General features: G+C 44.0%; 1 protein-coding gene across 1 annotated transcript in view; it reads right to left on the bottom strand.

Moving 5' to 3' along the window:
- Nucleotides 1-19,826, bottom strand: part of STX2 (syntaxin 2) — a 93,104-nt gene extending 73,278 nt beyond the window's left edge. Inside the window, exon 1 of the mRNA XM_068243631.1 lies at nucleotides 19,655-19,826. Coding sequence (XP_068099732.1) covers nucleotides 19,655-19,684 — 30 coding nt within the window. The 5' untranslated portion in view covers nucleotides 19,685-19,826. The remainder of the gene's footprint in view (nucleotides 1-19,654) is intronic.
- Between the last annotated feature and the right edge of the window lie 838 nt (nucleotides 19,827-20,664).

The raw sequence follows: 20,664 nt of genomic DNA, 5'->3' as shown, positions 1-20,664 counted from the left end.
GTGCGGTGTTCTCTCTGCTGCTGCTTGGGAGGTCTGTCCCATTCACTGCACTGTATTCCGCACGCTTCTCGCCACATCAGAGGTAGCGGTAATCCCCGTCTGCATACCGCTTCCTCTAATCTTTATGAATTGACATTTGTTACTTTTGTTAAGATAATCACCGCGCAAGGCGGTGATTTATCACTTTGCTCGCGAATGTCGGCTTTTCATGCGGAAAAAGCCTTTATGAATACAGATTTTGCTATGTGGTCGGTAAAGTGACATGTTTTCAGCATTTCCGCATGCGGGAATGCTTTATGAATCGAGGCCATTGACAATAATTGTGGATATTTTTGCTTCTAAACATGTCCCAAAAACGTTGAACTAGACCATGGAAAGAACTCAAGCTAAGCTATCTATAGAAATCAACAATAATCATCAGTTCCATTATTTGCATTTCACTAGGCGTTTCTGCAGCATGTCATGCTAGGTACACACAATGCAATTTTCTGACACAGACTATTTCCAACATATCCGACCTGATTTCCCATTTACTTCTATGGAATATCAATCTGAAATCAGATCGGACATTTTGGAAATAATGTATCTGACAGTAAATGAGTCAGAAAATTGCATTGCGTGTACCGAGCATAAGACATTTCTGATCTAATACGCTATAGTCATGACTTTCTTGTTTGAGTTTTCTTCAAGCACAGGGACACATTACTTAGGATGGCCATCCAGGAAGATGGCATGGGAAACAAATTTATTTGCGTAATGCAAGACGTTCACTGGATCATATAAATAAACTCCTGCATTTTGGGGGCGATTACACTGATGCACAAACAAGCTACTGTAGAAAAGACAACCTCAACCTTTTCCTCAGCATTGAGAGAATTTCTTCATATACATAAACATAAATCCATTCAGCCAGGGCAAGTTTCAGGAGGGCTAGCAGTAAGCAAAGCATCGCCGTTGATTAAAAACAAATCTGTTAATACATAAACAAACTGACAAGAGCTAAGTAGATGCACAGGAAACGGCAAACAGCTGGAAGAATATGAAGCCAGCGCTTTTAAATGGAATGTGCCTCCCTTAAGGCCTTGTCTAAATGTGTCACTGGGAAATACAGATGCAGGTCTTGCCTGTGCAAGTTACTCAGGACAGCTAGCCTGCTATCAACAGAATGGAAATCATGACGGCATGAAAAACACCTTTGAGTATAGCTATACACTGAAATACTAATAAATGGAACATTTTATACTGCCACAACAGGTTGACTAGCTACTAATGTATTCCTTGAGGGGTAAAGAACAAAAAAGGTGCTTTTATTTATACATTATCACAATAAACTTTGGTTGGCTACTGCTCTTCACAGGTGACTTATCAGCTATTCATTGATCAGAGCTGAGGCATCGCATGACATTAAAACAAAGACAAGTAGAAAGAACAAAGCAAAGAGAGTCCTGTTTCCACTTCAGTGCAATAGATGCTCTTCCCTGCACCTTTCCATGCTATGGTTTTCAATGGCAGAACTCACACCTGGCCACTGTTGCTGTACATGATTTCCTACAGTGTACCAATTGACATTACATCACTGTATCAGGAATTTCTGTTGCCAACACACGCAACCTAAAATCCCATCACTGAAGAAAACACTGGTGATTACTGTGTTGCGTTCTAAAGGTGGCCATACACTGATAGATTTGCAGCAGATTCCACCATCAGATACAGTGAGATGCAAAAGTGTGGGCAACCTTGTTAATAATCATGATTTTCCTGTATAAATCGTTGGTTATGATAAAAATGTCAATTAAATATATTATATAGGAGACACGCACAGTAATATTTGAGAATTTAAATGAAGTTTATTGGATTTACAGAAAGTGCGCAATAATGGTTTAAACAAAAATTAGGCAGGTGCATACATTTGGGTACCACAAAAAAAAAAGAAATGAAATCAATATTTAGTAGATCCTCCATTTGCAGAAATTACAGCCTCTAAACGCTTCCTGTAGGTTCCAATGATAGTCTGGATTCTGGTTGAAGGTATTTTGGACCATTCCCCTTTACAAAACATCTCTAGTTCATTTCAGGTTTGATGGCGTCCGAGCATGGACAGCTCTCTAACTCACACTACAGAATTTCAATTATATTCAAGTCTGGGGACTGAGATGGCTATTCCAGAACGTTGTACTTGTTCCTCTGCATGAATGCCTTAGTGGATTTTGAGTAGTGTTTAGGGTCATTGTCGCATTGAAAGATCCAGCCCCGGCACAGCTTCATCTTTGTCACTGATTCCTGGACATTTGTCTCCAAAATCTGCTGATACTGAGTGGAACCCAGGTCCCTGCACTGGCCACACAGCATGATGGAACCACCACATTTACTGTTGGTAGCAGGTGTTTTTCTTGGAATGCTGTGTTTTTCCTCCATGCATAACGCCCCTTGTTTTGCCCAAATAACTCAATTTTAGTTTCATCAGTCCACAGCACCTTATTCCAAAATGAAGCTGGCTTGTCCAAATGTGCTTTAGCATACCTCAAGTGGCTCTGTTTGTGCTGTAGGTGGAGAAAAGGCTTCCTCTGCATCACTCTCGCATACAACATCTCCTTGTGTAAAGTGCACCAAATGGTTGAACAATGCACAGTGACTCCATCTGCAGCAAGATGATGTTGTAGGTCTTTGGTGCTGGTCTGTGGGTTGACTGACTGTTCTCACCATTCGTCGTGTCTGTTTATCCGAGATTTTTCTTGGGCTGCCACTTTGAGCCTTAACTTGAACTGAGCCTGTGGTCTTCCATTTCCTCAATATGCTCCTAACTGTGGAAACAGACAGCTGAAATCTCTGAGACAGCCTTCTGTATCTCTCCTCTAAAGCCTGGTTCCGTACACATCCATCCACCCCACCGGATCAGTTTCCTTCTGGACTTTATGTTCCGGCGGTCGGTCCAGAAAAATGCTGCAGACCCTATTTTTCCGGAACGTTGTGCCCTGCGGGAACTGATCCGGAAGGTTTTGCAGCTCAATAGGAACTACTAGAAAATGGAAGTTGACGACACACTGCCTATAAAAACGGACCTTTCTAGCCCTCTTCCTGTATGCTGTCTATGGTACAGCGGCCATCTTTGTTTTGTTGTATGGGGTGGGTTTTATATTGAATATGTAGCACGCAGGCCTTGCCCACCCACGTTTGTCTGGGCCGAGGGCCTGCAGCCCAGACGCACGCTCTGTGTGTACCCATGTCCCACCCACCCACGTGTGTCTGTGCCACAAGCGCAAGGCCTCTAGGCCTGCGGCCCAGACATGCATGCTCCGTGTGTACCCGTGTCCCACCCACGTTTAATACCACCTGTGTCCCACCCACGTGTGTCTGTGCCGCCTGTGTCCCGCCCATGTGTGTCTGGGCCGCAGGCCCAAGGCCTGCGGCCCAGACACACATGCTCTGTTCACACACAAACCGACAGGATGTCCATTCAAAATGTAGAACCAATAATTTATTAAAAAGCAATAGAAAAATACTAAAAATACTAAAAAAAAAAAAAAAAACAACAACATAACAGGTCAACTAAACAAATGTATATGAACAAAATAAAAAAAGTTTTTATTGTTGTCCAGCAGAGGACATAAAATAGTCTGCCAATTTGTCCCTGTTTCGGAGGCAGACTATTCTGGGCCTTGTAGCAAACCTCCGCATCGGCTGAAGTGGAAGTACATTTCGAGGTTCAGGAACGTCCACTTCCTCCTGGCGCACAAAATTGTGGAGAATGCATGCTGCCTTGACAACGTGGACAGCGTTGTCCGGTTTCAGCAGCAAAGGTCCTTCATTTTGACGCCAGGATTCCAAATGTACACTACACCATTCGCCGAGCATGGCTGTGCCGAGCATTGAAACGGGTCTGCTTCTCACTGAGGCCCCAGTCCGGATATGGCTGCATCACGTGTGTAGACAAGGCAAAAGTCTTGTCTCCCACAAACACAAAGGGGTAGGCGGGTGTCCTCGTCCCAGGCCACAGTTTGTCACGGGTAGCTGTAGTTAGTCTTGCTCCAGCCGCTGGTACAGGGTCGTACGCTGGAAAATGCCAGAGTCAGACTCCCGTATGACCCCACATCCACGTAAACAAACTTTTAGTCCACAAACTTGTAGTCCGCATCCGCCACAGCCATTAGCACAATGCTAAAGTACTTTTTATAATTGAAGTAATGGCTGCCACTCCACAATGGTTTCTGAATCCTAATGTGCTTTCCATCGATCGCACCAACGCAATTAGGAAACTTGCACTGGGTCCAGAATAGGTCTGCGATCTCCTCCCATTTTTGGGTGTCCGGAACAGGCATATATGTGGGCCTCGGCCTTCTCCAGAGGATTCTGGAGGTCCTCACAATGATGCCTGCCACCGTGCTCTTCCCTATCCTGAATGTTATGTGTAGTGATGCATATGTTTGTCCAGTTGCGAAGAACCTAGGAGAGAAATAATCAAATTAATTTTTTTTTGTCTTTGCAGTTTAAAAATTCAAAACCAGATGGCGAAGTGTTCATGACGCCTACATAAAGGATCTGAGCATCTCGGCTAAAGAACAGCTGAGTGGAAGTGGCTCCTCAAAGAGGACACTCTACTGCTACGCGAGACAGCTGGCTTTCCTAAAATCTTCTGTGGACCCTAGAGAGTGAGTTCAACTACTTTGACCATTCACCGACAACACATGGTATATGATGTTCACCTATAACACATGGTATATAATATTAACATTCTCCTTTGTATTATCTACAGGACTGAAGATTTATGGAGGATGTGGACATGGACAGAAATTAGGTCTATCTACAGGACAGTGAGGAAGATTGAGGATGACACCTTTGATGACCCTATCTTGGACTAAGACTACACTCCACCAGCAAGATGAGACTTGTCTGACTCCAGGAGGTCTAGTGAGGACTTGGTACTCCCTGATACTCCAGCCCCTGTACTCCCTGGTACTACAGCCCCTGTACTCCCTGGTACTACTGACCCTGAACCACCCACACAGGACATTCCACTGGCACAGGCACCCGCAACCCCTCGCACTACTCCCACCCAAGTCTCCCAAACCAGAGTCCGACCAAGTGAGGACACTCCTCCAGCAAGTAGGCGTAGAGCTGCTCCTGGTACTGTACCCACAAGAAGGGAAGCCGAGATGTTGGGTGCAGTATCAGGCCTACTAGGCATACTTAGAAGCCAGGAAACTATCCTAACTAGGCAGTTGCAGGATGGAGACAGAAGTCATTTGATGGAGGGTTATTGTGCCCATATCGAGTCACTACAAAAAGAGCTAGAGGTTGTGCACGCGCACTACCAGGACGAATTGAAACTGTTGCACGAACAATATCGAGCACAGTTTGACCAACTGCTAATGCACCACCACCAACAAGTTTCACAGATGCAGCAGCAGATGCAACAGATGCAAAATCAAAGTGCTGACCTTATGCGACACCAATCGCACCCAGCCTACCACACCCTCATGTCCCTTCTTCCTTTTGTGGACAAAGTCCCAAGTGTCAGCATGCTCGTGTGCCAGTACAGTTTATTAGAGGCCGTCAAATCTCACATGGACCCACGATTTCTGACCCAACAGCCCATGTACAGAGCACCTCCACCTGTCAAATTCCCAAAGCTACCAAGGGTATAGAGGGAGTGCTTTTGAGGAAAGAAGGTACTTAGGAACAAGTTCAAGCACTTCCATGGTTAGTACCCTGACACTCCTGACCTCACAAGTTCACCAAACCTTTTCCATGGAACTGGCACGGAACCCAAATTGTAAAGGAAGACATTAGTCTTGGCCTCCCCTTGGACATGGCCTTCAGAACCTGTGACGTAGATAACATGACATGGCTTGGCCACTTGGCCTTGTCATGCTGACTTTACTTTGGCCCAGGTTTAGAAGGCCATGTCCAAAGGGCTCTGTACCCACATTGTACACTGTATGATCCAGGGAACTAGTGTCCCTTCTTTGCACTAGTTGGGCTCTGTGGCCCATTGTACCCGCACCTGGGGACAATTGTGTCCATTTGTTGTACCATTTATCTACAATATGTTACATTTTGTTTGATCTCTTCCATGTTGGAAGAATTTTATTTACTTCCATGTTAAAAAGTGTTGGAATTTTTGTTTTGTAATAAAAAAAATAGTTTTCACTAACCTCAGAGTAATCAATAGTTCTTGTGGTGTGACAGCTCTCCGTATCCTGGTATCCTTCTTCCTGAGGTCATCCGTCACCATGTCCAGGAGGGTATCAAACCTATGACAGGAGATGGAAAGGAAGAATAGAGTTTGCTGTGGGACAAGGTGTTGGGGGAGGGTGGGGGTGGGGTGTTGGTTTTGTGGGGGTGTGTAGTTTAGGTATGGATATAGGGGTTGTGGGGGTGGGGTGTTTAGGTATATTTACTTACAGTGATATGGACATCCGGCAGCAGCTGTAGAACTTTTCTGGGTGTAGTCTCAGGTCCCGGTACAGCGTCTGGAACTGTCCCTCCCTCTGTCTTTTTATTAGCAGAGGGTGCACCCACCATCTCCTGCGAGTAGCACGCTTACGTCCCACATAGTAGTAGGTAAATATCAGGAAAGATGCTATTCCAAGCCAGAAGCTTTATAAATACACTGGATCCATGGTCCACACAGCAGTCTCTAACGATGACGTCCACACAGCAGGCTCTCTCCAACAATGACCACAGTGCATTTCCACACCTTCCAGACCTCAGGTATATATACAGTATCTTATCTCTTTAAAAAACGGAAACTGATGTAAAACGTATGAAAAACCAAATACAAACGGAACGGAAACTGAACGGAACCGGAAGGGTCCCGGACCGGACTTTAACGTATCCGTTTCAACTGACAGTTTGGGCTGTAAACGCAAGTTTGAACTGGGCCTAAACCATGATGGCGAACAATCTTTGTCTTTAGGTCATTTGAGAGCTGTTTTGAGACCCCCATGTTGCTACTCTTCAGAGAAAATTAAAAAAAAAAACAAAAACAAAAAAAAAAAGGGAGGGAAACTTACAATTGACCCCCTTAAATACTCTTTCTCATAAATGGAGACACCTGTGTATGTAGGTCAGGGGTCACTGAGCTTACCAAGCCAATTTGAGTTCCAATAATTAGTTCTAAAGGTTTTGTAATCAAAAAAATTACCAATTTATGCACCTGCCTAATTGTATTTAAACAATTATTGCGCACTTTCTGTAAATCCAATTAATTTCATTTCATTTCTCAAATATCACTGTGCGTGTCTCCTATATGATATATTTAACTGACATTTTTTATTGTAACAATCAACGATTTATACAGGAGAATCTTAAGGTTGCCCAAACTTTCGCATCCCACTGTAGCTTTCCGTCAGATGCATGTCAAGTCCAATCTGACAGAATCTGATGTGTTCCACACACTAGGAACAGATTTCCCATACATTTCAGAATGAAGTCAATTGGAAACCGATCTAAATGCAGCATTGCACCATTAGATCAAATGCAACTCTATGGGCCAAAGATCTGCTGCCAGCAGCATGTCGACCTAGATTTTCCATCCTGTCAAAAAGATCGAAATCGTCCGCAAATTGATCAATAGAATCGATCGATCGCTGAAATCGACCGGTGTATGGGTCCCTTAAGAGAAGATTATCACTTCCAAGTCCCTGAAAAGGACGACTGATAAAAATCATAACAGTTTCAAAAGTCATACAAAACCATTTATTACACCAATGTATGGCAAAGATCCTGAAGCACATGTATGCCAGATGGATAAAAGTTGTTTACATTTAGATGATGGATCGGAGCTCAGAACTTCCTTTCTACTCTAAAAGATTAGGCACAGTATGAAAACAATCAGGGGAAAACATTTCTTTGCTACAATGCACAGCAATACCCCAAAAGCCCTGAAAATTTACTGGATGAACCTTCAGGGAGCAAAGGAAGGGTTAACGCATCTATCTGCATGTACAGCTAGCCCTGCTAACACCTAGGTGCTGTGAGTCATGCCTACTGATTACACACTTGTAATGCTGGGAATACACAATGAGATTTTTCAGTCGATTTACAGCTGTGGCCGCAATGGACAGCTATGGCCACAATTGCACATCAGCAGGCTAGGACAGAGAAATGCAAGTATCGTACCTTCCAGCCACAGCTCTGGAATTGATAAATAAATCTTTCAACTTCAATGCATTTTTCTCCGTGATCGTTTCATCTCTGCCCAAGTACAGCAGTTTTAAAACCTATATGAAGAGTTTGGAAGCTGAAACATTAAACTAATGGACATTCAAGATGGCCACTGCCAACATGAATGAGGATATTGTTAAAGTTTGGGTCTAAATTACCTCTTCTCAGTACCTCTAGTCAGTATATGGGAGACTGAAGGAAGTTTAGTTTATCTGACTACCCATTTCTCAATTAGGGGATAAGTAAGTCATTTATGAGAGGTTTTGTGATTAGAGCCCTTTGTGGCGAAAACATTTTTGTATATACCATTTCAGTGCGAGAAGTAGTGAAAAGTTATTGTCGAATGAACGGACGAAGCATTGAATTTTTTCATTTGTATGAAAAATTGTGCAAATAATCGGAAATCCAATCAAACATGTTGGAAATAATCGAGAAAATTGCATCATGTGTACCTAACATTAGAGTTGAAGTGGTTAAAGTTATTACAGTTCATTTCACAAGCCAATTAAGTTTTAAACTCACATGAAATTGGTCCTAGAGCTGATGATAAATACATGTTACACTCAAATTAACTTATTTATACAGCCCAAATAAAACTAAAAAACTTTTTGGAACATAGAATAATCCAGATTAAACTGCCAGGTTGCATAATAGCTGGAGTATACAATATTTTTACTTCATTATGACTATTAATCTGGGAATAGGATATCTTAATATGCATCTTTTCACTGCAATTAAAGAGACTCTGAAGCGAGAATAAATCTCGCTTCAGAGCTCATAGTTAGCAGGGGCACGTGTGCCCCTGCTAAACCGCCGCTATAGCGCCGCTAAATGGGGGTCCCTTCATCTCCCAAACCCCCCACTGCGACACTTGGTCGCAGACTTGGTCGTTCCTGGAGGCAAGGCTAACGGCTGCAGCCCTGCCTCCAATCGCGTCTATCAGCGGCGCATCGCCGCCTCTCCCCCGCCCCTCTCCGTGAAGGAAGGCTGAGAGGGGCGGGGGAGAGGCGGAGATACGCGCTGACAGACGCGCGTGGGGCAGGGCTGCGGCGGTTAGCCCTGCCCCAACCAGGAAGCGCTCCCCCGCATTACGGAGGTGATTTGGGGGATTAGGGACCCCCGTTAAGCTGCGGGATAGCGGCGGTTTAGCAGGGGCACACATGCCCCTGCTATCTATGAGGTCTGAAGCGAGATTTATTCTCGCTTCAGACTCTTTGGCCTCGATTCATAAAGCATTCCCGCATTCGGAAATGCTGAAAACTGCTCACTTTACCGACCACACAGCAAAATCAGTATTCATAAAGGCTTTTTCCGCATGAAAAGCCGACATATCGCGAGCAGAGTGATCAATCACCCCCTTGCGCGGTGATTATCATAGCAAAAGTAACAAATGTCAATTCATAAAGATTAGAGGTAGCGGTATGCGGACGGGTATTACCGCTACCTCTGATGTGGCGAGAAGCGTGCGGAATACAGTGCAGTGAATGGGACAGACCTCCCAAGCAGCTGCAGAGAGAACACCGCACGGAGGGATTCCGCCTGCTTCTCCTGTTTCCGCATGTCTCCCGACAGCCTAACGCCTGCCTACAGCGGAATATCTCCGCACGCCTGTCACAAGTAGCAAAATTTTTATGAATTACCACCCTGAAGGCGGAAATACCGACAGCGGTGTTTACCCGCTCGACGTTACCTTCCCGACAGCACTTTTATGAATCGAGGCCTTTAAAGTTTATTAGAAATCACTATGTGAGATTTTAAGTGAAATTTCACAAGTGAAATTAGCACTTTACAATCAACACTAGGACAGAAGGAGGCACGAAGGGGGGCACGGGTACAGAGGAACACAGTGGAGGAGAGGCGGCACAGAGAAGGAAGCCGAGGACACAGGGAGACAGAGGTGACAGTCGGGGGAGCAGAGGTGGCCCAAGGGACAGAGATAGCACAGTGTTTTAACTTAAAAACGGATTTAGGTTAAGAACGAACCTACAGTCCCTTATCTTGTTTGTTAACCGGGGACTACCTGTACATAATAATAATAATAGCATCCCAAACGGCTGTATAGAGGATCCTTGTCTCTAGAAAGGAATCCTACAGGTACTGAGGAAGTGAAATATGATCAATCACTGCCTCTCCCCTCCACCCCCCCCCACTACTCCAGGGACAGAGAAACTATGCACGGTTTCCTGACATGCAGGAAAATCACATACAGTTATTAATTCACTGTTCAAGATTGAAGGGTACCATAAAGCAAATTTGGAGATCAAAGTCATGATTGCTTGCATGAATGTCAGAATAACACATAACAAATGATTCTCTTTTCTGTAGCTGTAATGCTGCTTCCATGGGAAGATAAAAATTGCTGCAGGGTTTAAGTGAATAGCAAGTGTCAACATTAGACAGTCAAATCAGCATATGGCCTGTGGCAAAGAAAAAAGGAATGCAAGTACATACAAGCACAAGGCAATAAATAACTAATCCGCTAACAAATAAATGTGGCTATAAAAACAGTTTTATACAAACCGGGCATAATAAAAATAATGGAAGCAAAGTCATGAACAGCTCTTTAAGAGACACTGAAGCGAAAAAAAAAAATGATAGGATTTATATGTATAGTACAGCTAAGAAATAAAACATTAGGACCAGAGACATAAGTCTAATATTGTTTCCACTTTCTAGTACAGGAAGAGTTAAGAAACTCCAGTTATCTATGCAAAAAAGGCATTGAGCTCCCCACTCCAGTTATCTATGCAAAAAAGGCATTGAGCTCCACCACTTTCAAAGTGGCAGAGAGCTCTGTCTTCTAAAGCTTATTATCTCAACTGTCAGTCAATGGCCTCAATTCACTAAGATCATGCTGGAGATAATAAGGCAAGAGAAAACTTACCTCCACACATCGATCTTGCCTTATTAAGGTGTAGAGATAAGTTTTTACAGTCAGAGAGTGTTTTTATCGCTTCAGTCCTTAAGTTACCTCCTCTGTAGTTACTTTCACATGCAGCCTGTCTAACTTTAGAATTCTGGAGTTATTTTAAGGATTGAAGAGTTAACTTTAGAGAACTCACCTTAACTTAAAAAAAAAAAAAGACAGAAGAGTTAACTTTAGGTTTGCCTGAGTTAAAATGTTTCCTGAATACACTGGCCTCAATTCACTAAGATCATGCTGGAGATAATAAGGCAAGAGAAAAAAAACTTACCTCCACACAGTAAGAGTTATTTTATCTCTTCATTGCCTTATCACCATGGTGACTACTCTAGAAACGTTATTAAAGACAGGAGATAAGCTTAGTGAATTGAGACCAATAATTGAGAGTTAAACTTATCTCTCCATTCCCTACGTTACCTCCTCTGTAGTTACTTTCACATGCAGCCTGTCTTTAACTTTAGAATTCTGGAGTTATTTTAAGGATTGGAGAGTTAACTTAAAATGTTGCCTGAATACTACATGCCTAATCACCATGGTAACAACTCTAGAAACGTTATTAAAGACAGGAGATAAGCTTAGTGAATTGAGCAGGGCTATGGAGTTGGTACAAAAATCTTCAGACTCCAACTCAGACTCCTCAGTTTATGAAATCACTGACTCCAACTCTGGGTACCCAAAATGGCTCTGACACGGACTCCTTGACTCCAACTCCTTAGTCTAATACTTACCAAGGCTGGATTTTGTACAAAAAAAAAAAAAAATCATCCGACTCAGTTTATGAAATCACAGACTCCAACTCTGACTCCGGGTACCCAAAATTGCTCTGACTCCACAGCCCTGGAATTGAGGTCATTGTATCTTCTTTTTCTTTGCAGAGGAGAAGTCAATAGTTCACAGGGATGCTCTGTAAAATCATTTAGGATGCTGAGTAGTGTGTAAACTGCAAATATTAGAGAATGATGCAATGTTATAAAAAAACACTACCATCTGCGCTGCTGATCGCATTCACTACAGTGAAAGGGTAAGCACTGCGCTTTGCTGAAATATGCGTGCAACAGTGCGATAGCGCATCACACTGCTGCAGAGTGCATGTAGTCTGAACATTAGGCAGTGCAGTTTATGGACTTCTGATGTTCTTGCATATCGACTTCTATAAAGCATTGCCCAAATGCACACAGCAACACGTATAAATGTGAACGAAGCATTAAGGTTTCCTTAAGGGGCCTTTCACACTGGGGTGGAAATTTTAAAGGGAACCTAAACTGAGAAGGATATGGATTTTTCCTTTTAAAATAATACCAGTTGCCTGACTCTCCTGCTGATCCTGTGTCTCTAATACTGCAGATCAGGTGCTCTGACTGAAGTCAGACTGGATTAGCTGCATGCTTGTTTCAGGTGTGCGATTCAGCCACTGCTACAGCCATAAAAATCAGCAGGGCTGCCAAGCAACAGGTATTATTTAAAATGAAACATCTATATCCCTCTCAGTTAAGGTTCCTTTTAATGCACCCCACCGCAGCTCAATGAAAGTCTATGGGGCCGTTCATACCGTTGCAGTGCGATGCGACAGAAGTGATGTTCTAGCCGCATCCCTAACGCAAGGACAGATCTATGTTACAGACGTTTTGAAACAGGATGCTGTATCATACAGGATTCAAGTCTGATGATGGCTGCACAGCCAAACGCTTACATTTTTCAAGATAATCTGTATCAATAAAAAATGCCCCTGGGGGGGCACTCAACTCGGGAGGGGGAAGCCTCTGGAACCTTTTGAGGCTCCCCTCATCCTCCTCCGTCCCACGGTGGTCTCGCTGCAGATCCATGAACGGCAGCCATGTAAATATTTACCTTCCCGGGTCCAGCGCAGGCGCAGTAGCGGCTCCGGAATGGCAAGTCGCCTGTGCAGTAGAGCAGAACCGACTGGGATCAGCTATTTCTGTGCTGAGAGCTGCAACAGCGCCTCAGCTGGAGCCAGAAAAGCTAAAAATTGCACAGCTTGAAAAATTGTCAGCTGTGCATTCCGAGGGCCAGAGTGTGACCACCGTGGGACGGGTCCCATCCCTAAGGCTCTGTTCACACTAATGATGTGAGGATATTAAACGCAGTAAAATTGCATAATGTGGAAACTACACAGCATCAGGAGAAGGAATGCTTCAGGAAAGTTACAATAAATCAGGACATACAGTGCATGTGCCAATGTCTATGGGCTTGTTGGCTCTGTTTTAATGCCCTATGGGTCTAGCCCAGGCATGGGCAAACTTGGCCCTCCAGCTGTTAAGGAACTACGAGTCCCAGAATGCATTGCAGGAGTCTGACAGCCACAGTCATGACTCAAATGCAAATGCATTGTGGGACTTGTAGTTCCTTAACAGCTGGAGGGCCAAGTTTGCCCATGCCTGGTCTAGCCTTTGGCCTCTTTTATAAGGTAGGCTGAAGTCAGCTGATCCTGTGCACAGGCTGGGTGCTTGCAAACTCAGTACATGCAATGGAGAGGTGGCCACCACATTCGCTCACATCTAAGTGATGTGGGGATTTTGCCACCAGGTGACTGCACCATGTGCCAATTGCTGACACGTGTTACAAAACTGACTTTCGGCTGGATGAAATTGCAGCCACAAGGTGCTCAGTGGCCGGCAGATGGGAGGTTGAACTATCTGACAAGCACTCAGTTCAGCCCCACCTATGTAGTAGAGGCCTTTAACATGTAGGAAGCAGTTAAACAAAATCAGTGAGAAAAAAAAGTGGCCAATTAGGGTACTTACCATGGTAGGGGGATCCATGCACAAGTGGTTCCGGCTTACTGCGCAGCTACAACCATAATCACACAGGTGCAGTATCACTGCGGGCATGCTTGTAAAGAAATGTGGCCCCTATCAGATTACTGACAATCCCTTATCAGTAATCTCTGGAGGATCCGCGCTCGGTGACGAGCGACGCTTCATTAGGATCCAGAGGCTTCCCTCTTCTTAGGTAAGTATTTGACTGTGTACTCTAGCTTCGGCTTGGGTACACTTAAAGGGAACTTAAACTAAGAAGGATATGGATTTTTCCTTTTAAAATAATACCAGTTGCCTGACTCTTGCTGATCTTGTGTCTCTAATACTTTTAGCCACAGCCCTTCAACAAGCATGCAGATCAGGTGCTCTGACTGAAGTTAGGGCTGGTGCTCGAACGGTTCTGCAGCGTTTTATACAACGCTTGCAGGGGGAAAACCGTTTGGATAATGAAAGTGAATGGGACGGTGAACACCAGAGCAGGTCGTTTTTTCCCACAAACGCAAACTCCCGGGTTGCAGCATTTTTTGGATTTCTGAGGTGTCTCTGCCTTCAATGTGAAGTATAGGGGAAAGCTCAAACCACTCTGAAAAACGCTAGATCAGAGCGGTTTTCCAGGCGTTTTTGTTACAGTAGCTATTCAGTAACAGCTTTACTGTAACAATATATGAAATCTGCTACACAAAAACGCTCCAAAAAACGCTAGGCAGGTTTAGAAAACCTCTTTAAACATGCCTAGGAATCGCTCCGAAATCTGCTTCAAAAACCTCTAGCGATCTGAGGACCTGCTAGAAGTTTTTGGTGTGCATTGGGCCTCAGATTGGATTAGCTGCATTCAGTCAGACTGGATTAGCTGCATGCTAATGCAGGTGTGTGATTCAGCCACTACTGCAACTAAAGAGATCAGCAGGAATGCCAAGCAACTGGTATTGTTTAAAAGGAAACATCCATATCCCTCTCAGTTAATGTTCCCTTTAAAGGGAACCCGAGGTGAGAGGGATATGGATTTTTCCTTTTAAAAAAATACCAGTTGCCTGACTCTCCTGCTGATCCTGTGTCTCTAATACTGCAGATCAGGTGCTCTGACTGAAGTCAGACTGGATTAGGCCCCGTTCACACTTGCGTTTTGGCAAGTAAACAGACCGGATCCTGACCTGATCCTGATCAGAATCGTACGGTTCCGATCCGGATACGGTCCGTTTGTATCAGGCATGCATCAGGCTGCCATCCGGATCCGTAGGCAAAAAATAGTTAAATATAAATAAAAAAGTGTTCGGGTCAGCAGAAGGTGCACCTGGTGCACATGTACAATCGGGTTCCTCCGCTGTAGGCATCACCTCCACCTCCGATATTCTGCCAAACAGCTCCAGCACGTCTGTCGCTGCTGCTCCACTCCAGACATGCTTGGCCCATGTGTCCCCATCCAAAATGGCCGCTTGCATACGCATAGGAAGTGGGGTAGAACGTCAGGTTTTTGTAGGCAGTGTGTTCTGTGCCTTCCGTTTCCCATTGGTTTCTGTGTTCCTGATGGTGCTGTCAGGCTCAGGTCAGGCTCCGGTCAGGAAGCGTGGGCCGGAGATCTGGACACAAAAAATAGCGCATGTTGGAAAAGAGTCCGGAGTCCGGATCCGGCTCCGTACTGTACGGAACGTACGTATGTGAACGTCCGCATAGCCTTTGCATTGCTATGCGGAACGTACGTTCCGTTTGTACAGTATGCGGTCCGGATCAGATCCGGAAAATCCGGATAGCGAACGCTAATGTGAACCGGGCCTTAGCTGCATGCTTGTTTCAGGTGTGCGATTCAGCCACTGCTACAGCCATAAAAATCAGCAGGGCTGCCAAGCAACAGGTATTATTTAAAATGAAACATCTATATCCCTCTCAGTTAAGGTTCCTTTTAATGCACCCCACCGCAGCTCAATGAAAGTCTATGGGGCCGTTCATACCGTTGCAGTGCGATGCGACAGAAGTGATGTTTTAGCCGCATCCCTAACGCAAGGACAGATCTACGTTACAGATGTTTTGAAACAGGATGCTGTATCATACAGGATTCAAGTCTGATGATTGCTGCACAGCCAAACGCTTACATTTTTAAAGATAATCTGTATCAATAAAAAATGCCCCTGGGGAGAGGGATATGGAGGGATATGGAGGCTGCCACATTTTTTTTCCCTTTTAAACAATAACAGTTGCCTGGCTATCCTCCTTATCCTGAGTCTCTAATACTTTTAAGCCCCATCTACCCGATACGAGTCTTTGTGCGATTCGATTACGATTCTATTTACGATCGATTAAATCCGACATGTCCGATCAGGATTCGATTCAATTCGAATTGCCATTGTTTTGCAATGGCAAATTGAATCGAATCCTGATCGGACATGTCGGATTTAAACGGATCGTAACTAGAATCGTAATTGAATCGCACAAAGAATTGTATCGTGTAGATGGGGCTTATGCCATAGACCCTGAACAAGCATGTAGCAGATCAGATACTCTTAGCTGACTCGGGTTTTATTGGATTAGCCATATGCTTGTTCCAGAGTTTTGACTCAGACACTACTTTCTCCAAAAGATCAACAGGGTTGGCAGGCAACTGGCATTGTATACAAGAAATAAATATGGCAGCCTCCATATCCCTCTCACCATGGCTTTCCTTTAAAAGTTCACTAAATCAAAAATTCTAGAGGAGAATGGAGCTTGAAAGAAGGGTTGTGGAGTCGGTACAAAAATCATCCTACTCCTCAGACTATAAAACCGCCTCCGACTCCAACTCCAAGTACCCAAAATAGCTCCAACTCCAACAGCGAGTTCACAGCCCTGCTTGAAAGTTATCCCCAAAATGGTTGCTTAGGTCTCATTCACACTATACATACTGTGGACATGTTTGAGGCATGTCACCCGCCGGGGATCTCTCCCCAGTGACATTCCTGGGCTAAGGCTTACAGACACATCGTGTTCTGCTCCTATTGGTGTGGGATAGTGGCAGAGATGTCACATGGCGAGCAGGCTATGTGCAGAGAAGAAACGCTCTCGGCCATCAGAATAAACCGGCCAGGTTGATCGCTGGCCAAGAGGAGTCTGTACTGTACATAACCTGCATTCTCAGCAGAGGTGGTCATTATCGACTTCTTGGCTGAGTCATCTAATGTGTGTATGGGCTTTATGCCTGGTACACACTATGCAATATCCTGTCAGATCGACAGGTCAAATCGATTTCCAACAGGTCCGTTCTGATTTCCGTTCCTTTTTCTGAGACGATTTTGTACAGAAGTTATTGGAAAATCGATCAGAAAAACATCAGATATGAAATCAGACCTGATGGAAATGATTGATTTGACCCACCTATCTCATGGGAAATTGCATAGTGTGTACAAGGTATTAAATATATGAAAAAGGTAATCAGTAAGGAACATATTAAATGAAGGGTACATACACATCCAATTTTAATTGGTCAATTTTACTTTTATTTAATATGTGGTATGAGAACTTACCTACATAATCTGTTCATAGTTATTAAAATTGGTTGGCTCTTATGCTGAGAATACACGGGTTGATTCTGGCGCTCGATTCTGTGCCTGATCGTTTTGGCCGCTCGATTTTCTTATTTTTTTTGCAATTCACTTTAATGAGAAATTGAGCGGCAAAACGATCAGTGATCGGACATGTCGGAAATTATCTATCGAGCCATACCAGAAGATGTCAAATGCTTTTCTGAACGCTTGCAGAAGAATATTTGATCAACACACCTGCTGAAGCCGTGTGAACCGACCCTACCGGCTCTACTCATTAAAGCATAAGACTCCACACTTGTTATCCTGATTACTAAAAATTAAGTGGGAGCTAATCTAGTTGAGGGGACCCAGCAGGAAACTTTATAAACTAACTCAAATCCCTGGAATAAATCATGGCAAACTCACTAATTTGGTCATAACCACTAATTTGTATGAAATAAACTATAAAATTGCACACTAGGACCCTAACCTGTGGCATTCACTTCAATTTTACTAAACCTATTCGGTAGGTGTCAGAGATAGTGTTTCCTGCTGGGTAACAGTAGGTTAGTCAATATACTCCATAGTGTGAATTTAGTCTTTCAAATGCTTCTATCATTTTACAAAGACTTTTAAAAGACAGCAAGAATAATACGGAGGCTGCCATATTTCCTTTTAAACAATACAAATTACCTGGCAGCACCGCTAGTCTATTTGCAGTGGTGTCTGAATTACACCAGAAACAAGCATGCATGCTGCTAATCTTGTCAGATCTGCTGCATGCTTGTTCAGGGTATACGACTAAAGTATTAGGGGCAGAGGATCAACAGAACAGCAAGGCAACTTGTATTGTTTTAAGTGGACCGGAACACAGAATGGCCTCTATTCATAAAACGTTCCCCGCAAGTTTTCCGCTCAAAACAGCTGACTTTCCCATCCATTTAGCAAAGTGGGCATTCATAAAAGCGGTTTCCGCATGATAAGCTACATTTCCCAAGCAAAGCAAGAAATTTCCGCCTTGTGCACTGTTTTTCTAGATTTATCTAGAAAAAGTTACAAAATGTCAATTCATAAATATTAGAGGAAGCGGAATATGGACGTGAAATACCGCTTCCTCGGATGTAGCGAGAAGTGTTCGGATTACATGAAAGTGAATGGGACAGACCTCCCAGAGAGAGCAGCGCACGGAGGGACTCTGCCGGCTTCAGTGTTTCCGCATGCCTTCCGACAGCTTACCGCCAGCCTTCAGCGGGAGATCTCCGCACTTGCATCACAGCTGGCAAGATTTTTATGAATGACCACCCAGAGGTCTAAAATACCGATGCGGTATTTTCCCTCCACGATTTTTTCCGCCCCAAATGTTTTATGAATAGAGCCCAATGTCCTTTTGGTTCTAAGAGATACACAACAGCATAAAAACCTTTAAACAAAAAGCATTTCTTTGCTACAGCTGATACAAGTCCTAAAAAAAATCTGCACTGTTTCTACTTCCTGATTCATGGAAGCAGATATATTGTTAACATACTGTGCTTTCAAATGAGCTTATCTGCCATCTCTCCAGTGGCAGTAATGTGACACAGGGAGAGATCAAATTACAACTAGTGATTAGACACAAATGAGTAGGAATTAAACAGGTTAAACTCTCTAAATACATAAAGGGTGCATCTCTCTATGTTTTCCTGCTGTCCTGTGCAAGAGTTCAGGTCCACATTAAAAGGAAAGAAATGTCAGCCTCCAATTTCTCTTTCTTCAGTTGTTCTTTAACTTCACCTCTGTATTTTTAGCAAACTTTCCCACCCACTTCTCTTTTTCTAATGCAAAATTTGCAAACCAACGTGTAGTTCTACAAGCTCATGAGCAGGAATCCATAATAACCATGTCAAGAAAATGTAAACTGCTAACAGGAAGAGCTGAAGAGAGAGCCATAGTCACATAATAACCTGTGCATGGACTTTGTATACTGCTAACTGCCCAGGAGTCACCTGTACAACTACAGGAGCTGTAAACCTAACTGTAACTGAAGAACTACAAATCCCAGCGTGCATTTCCAGCCCTTCCAATGGCAGAGACTCCAGAGCAACAAGAGCCTGAAAAGTCACGCTTCATTTATTCCCAACCCTGTATGGAAGTGTGACGAGGGCGGAGAGGAACTGACAATCTGCCCGAGAAGTCTCCATGGCGAGGCGTGCGAGTGTATGTGGCACACGGAGGATCTCCCCATCCCCTCCATTGGGGAACAGGCAGGACCGCTATACGCAGCGCACCGCTACACTGTGATCACCATAATGCACACTTACCGCTGACAGCTCGGCCAGCCGGTCCCTCATGCCCGCTGATGGCTCCCCAGAGTCAGGGACAAGGTTTCCCGGTGCCTGGCTGTCCACAGAGAGAGACCCTCCGCCCGGTACCACAGCAACCACCACTTTAGGGAGCAGCAGCAACAACTAGTGGAAGGAGAGAGCACACTGCGCAGGCGCGTTTTCCGAAGCCAAGACCCGAGCAATGGAAAACGAGCGGGTGTGGCTATGCAGATCTCCAAGTGGGGAATATGGGAGGTGAAGGGAGTACAGTTCGCTGTTGTGTTCCCAGCCTCGGTCAGCTGCTCCAAGAGGAATCGCTGCTGGACTGCCGCTGCTTCTCCATACCTGATGTCCTTTCATTAACAAAAGTTCCTATCATGATTATATAACAATGATGATAATAATAACAATTATAATTATAGCAACATCTAGTACTATATAAAGAGGAACTCCAGTGAAAATAATGTAATAAAAAGTGCTTCCTTTTTACAATAATTATATATAAATAATTCAGTGTTTGCCCATTGTAAAATCTTTCCTCTCCCTGATTTACATTCTGACATTTATCACATGGTGACATTTTTACTGCTAGCAGTTGATGTCAGTGGAAGTAGCTGCTGCTTTCTTTTTTGGCAGTTGGAAACAGCTGTAAAAAGTTATTTCCCACAATGCAGCAAGGTTCACAGACTGGAAACTGCCAGGGCCATGGTCGTCACAGTTTCCTGTGGGAGGGGTTTCACCACAATATCAGTCATACAGAGACCCCTGATGATCCGTTTGTGAAAAGGAATACATTTCTCATGTAAAAGGGGGTATCAGCTACTGATTGGGATGAAGTTCAGTTCTTGGTCACGGTTTCTCTTTAAGTTTCCATACCACTGGTTAGGAAAATTTAGCACCCCTACTCTACTGTCACCCATTACCCTCCTGAAGCAAAATCTGGTGAAAACATTTTAGGCAGTTCTGCCACATTTTTACTATGGGGAGACTCCTAAAGCTAGACATGC

Source organism: Hyperolius riggenbachi, chromosome 1 (genome assembly GCF_040937935.1).
Source record: "Hyperolius riggenbachi isolate aHypRig1 chromosome 1, aHypRig1.pri, whole genome shotgun sequence".
Taxonomy (NCBI): Eukaryota; Metazoa; Chordata; class Amphibia; order Anura; family Hyperoliidae; genus Hyperolius; species Hyperolius riggenbachi.
The sequence above is the reverse complement of the archived record's forward strand: the minus strand, read 5'-3'. Positions and strand labels throughout refer to the sequence as shown.